This window comes from Otolemur garnettii, unplaced genomic scaffold (assembly GCF_000181295.1).
Source record: "Otolemur garnettii isolate 467f Iridium unplaced genomic scaffold, OtoGar3 scaffold00219, whole genome shotgun sequence".
Classification (NCBI taxonomy): Eukaryota; Metazoa; Chordata; class Mammalia; order Primates; family Galagidae; genus Otolemur; species Otolemur garnettii.
Window position 1 is genome coordinate 555,625 of NW_003852614.1, and position 3,294 is coordinate 558,918.

General features: G+C 47.2%; 1 protein-coding gene across 5 annotated transcripts in view; it reads right to left on the minus strand.

The window, feature by feature from the left end:
- The window catches only part of NONO (non-POU domain containing octamer binding), a 22,758-nt gene that overhangs the window by 12,214 nt on the left and 7,250 nt on the right, over positions 1-3,294 (minus strand). For all 5 annotated transcript variants that reach the window (XM_003801742.2, XM_023508045.1, XM_023508046.1 and 2 more), the window contains one exon: positions 1,142-1,301. In XM_003801742.2, the coding sequence (XP_003801790.1) occupies positions 1,142-1,292 (151 nt within the window). In that variant the 5' untranslated portion in view covers positions 1,293-1,301. The remainder of the gene's footprint in view (positions 1-1,141; positions 1,302-3,294) is intronic.

Consider the following 3,294-nt stretch of genomic DNA (forward strand, 5'->3'; position numbering starts at 1 on the left):
ATATACTGAGGGTGGCGGGTTCAAACCCGGCCCCGGACAAACTGCAACAAAAAAATAGGCAGGTGTTGTGGCGGGCACCTGTAGTCCCAGCTACTCAGGAGGCTGATGCAAGAGAATTGCTTAAGAGTTTGAGGTTGCTGTGAGCTGTGATGCATTGGCATTCTATCCAGGACAACAGCTTGAGACTGTCTCAAAAAAAATAAGTAAATAAAAATAACCATGTTGAAGGGCAGTGCCTATGGCTCGGTGGGTAAGGCGCCAGCCCCATATACCAAGGGTGGCGGGTTCAAACCTGGCCCCGGCCCAGCCAAACTGCAACAAAAAAAATAGCCAAGTGTTTGGTGGGCACCTATAGTCCCAGCTACTCAGGAGGCTGAGACAAGAGAATCGCCTAAACCCAGGAGTTGGAGGTTGCTGTGAGCTATGATGCCACGACACTCTACCGAGGGAGGGGCAGTGCCTGTGGCTCAAAGGGGTAGGGCGCTGGCCCCATATGCCAGAGGTGGCGGGTTCAAACCCAGCCCCAGCCAAAAACTGGAAAAAAAAAATTGGTGGTGACACTCTACTGAGGGCAATAAAGTGAGATTCTGTCTCAAAAAAGAAAAATAACCATGTTGAAGGGCGGCAGCTGTGGCTCAGTGGGTAGGGCGCTGGCCCCATATATGGAGGGTGGTAGGTTTGAACCAGCCCTGGCCAAAGTGTAACAACGAAAAAAGAATAGCCGGGGATTGTGGCAGGCACCTGTAGTCCCAGCTGCTCGGGAGGCTGAGGCAAGAGAATCACTTAAGCCCAGAAGTTAGAGGTTGCTGTGAGCTGTGATGTCACAGCACTCTACCCAGGGTGATAGCTTGAGGGTCTGTCTCCAAAAAAAAAAAAAAAAACAAGGACCATGTTGAAGTAAAACACGCAGAATGTGCCAACACAGCAACATATACCCAACTCGGTCACATGTGTCTGCTCTTTAGTTTCAGGTAATCAGCTTTTTTTCCCATCGTAAGAGGTATTAAGAGGTAAATAGGTAAAAGAACAAAGATGTTCTAAAGGCCTATTTCATTTACAATCCCCAAAGACTAATCTAAAGATGAAGAAATCATTCCTAAGAGAGAACCTATTTCTACCCCATCTCCTAGCATTCACCCACTTTGGCTGCTGGCCTGTTGCCCATTTGCAGGTATTGGTGGTGGCAGTGGCTGCTGCTGTTGCTGCTGGTGGTGCTGCTGGTGGTGATGCTGATGATGCTTCCGTGGAGTATGGTTTTGCTTCTCCAAGTTAAAAGTTTTATTGCTCTGCATATTTGCAGCCTAAAAAAAAAGTGGATTGTTAACATTCAGAGCTAAGGATGCAGTCATCTTCCTGATGCTTTTGCCAGATCCAAATTAATTGGTTAATTTGAACAATTATGGCAAAGGAATACAATTAAAAAATCGAAAACAACCAGGCATCAGCAGTTACATGGTACATAAAACTAGATGAGAACTTGTACTAGGATGACTTAAGGAAGTTTCCATTAATGGTAAACTTTCCCAAAAGAATCTATCCCTTAAAACTTAACTCTATCACACAATAAAGTGTTTTGTTTTGTTTTGTTTTCAGGAGACACAGTCTCAAGCTATGGCCCTGGGTAGAGTACCGTGGCATCACAGCTCACAGCAACCTCAAACTCTTGGGCTTAAGCAATTCTTTTGCCTCAGCCTCCCAAACAGCAGGGACTACAGGCACCCACCACCAACGCTCAGCTATTTTTTGCAGCTGTCATTGTTGTTTAGCTGGCCCAGTCCAGGGTTGAACCTGCCAGCCTGAGTGTTATGTGTCCGGTGCCCTACCCACTGAACAATGGGCACCGCCAGTAAAGTGTGTTTAAAAAATACAATTGGGGTGGCATCTGTGGCTCAGTGGGTACGGCACCAGTCCCATATACTGAGGGTGGTAGGTTCAAACCTGGCCCCGGCCAAACTACAACAAAAAATAGCTAGGCATTGTGGCGGGCACCTGTGGTCCGAGCTATTTGGGAGGCTGAGGCAGGAGAATCGCCTAAGCTCAGGAGTTGGAGGTTGCTGTGAGCTGTGTGACACCATGGCACTCTACCAAGGGTGATAAACTGAGACGGTCTCTACACACACACACAAAAAATTAAAATAGGTTCTAGTTCTCACAAGGACATGGACTTGCTCTTCTCTGGCACCTAGCACAGTCCTAGGCCACAGTAGATACTTTAAAAAGAATAGTGGGCAAAGTATGGACTGCGGAGTTAGACAATCTTAGGTTTAAATAATGCTCCTAGTACTTACTAGCTCTGTACTACTTAGTAAATTACTATGTATCTGAGGGTGGCATCGTCCCTCAGTGAGTAGGGTGCCGGCCCCATATAGCAAGGGTGGTGGGTTCGAACCCAGCCTTGGCCAAAACTGCAACAAAAACAAAATTACTTATGCATCTGTTTCTCCGTTGTAATAAAAGGAATGATTAAATATCTGTCTCTTGGCTCAGTGTGTGTAGCACAGTGGTTACAGCACCAGCCACATACACTGAAGTTGGCAGGTTCAAATCCAGCCTAGGCCAGCTAATCAACAATGACAACTGCAACAAAAATAACCGGGCATTGTGGCAGGCACCAGTAGTCCCAGCTACTTGGGAGGCTGAGGCAAGAGAATGGCTTGAGCCCAAGAGTTTGAGGTTACTGTGAGCTGTGATACTACTACACTTAACTGAGGGCAACATAGTGAGACTCTGTCTCAAAAAAAAATAAGTGAATAAAGTAAAATACCTGTCTCTTATGATGCTATGAAAAATAAATGTAGACCAGGCACAATGGCTCACACCTATAATCCAGCACTTTGGGAGGCTGAGGCAGGTGGATTGCCTGAGCTCACAGGTTTGAGATCAGCCTGAGCAAGAGCAAGACCCCATCTCTAAAAATAGCTGGGCACTGTGGTGGGTGCTTGTAGTCCCAGCTAATTGGGAGGATAAGGGAATAGAATTACTTGAGCCCAAGAATTTGAGGTTGCTGTGAGCTATGATGCTACAGCACTCTACCAAGGGTGACAAAGTGATACCCTGTCTCAAAACTAACAGGCTTGGCGCCTGTGGCTCAAGCAGCTAAGGCGCCAGCCACATACACCTGAGCTGGTGGGTTTGAATCCACCTCAGGCCCGCCAAACAATGACAGCTGCAACCAAAAAATAGCAGGGCGTTGTGGCAGGCACCTATAGTCCCAGCTACTTGGGAGGTGGAGGAGAATCGCTTGAGCCCAGGAGTTGGAGGTTGCTGTGAGCTGTGATGCCACAGCACTCTACC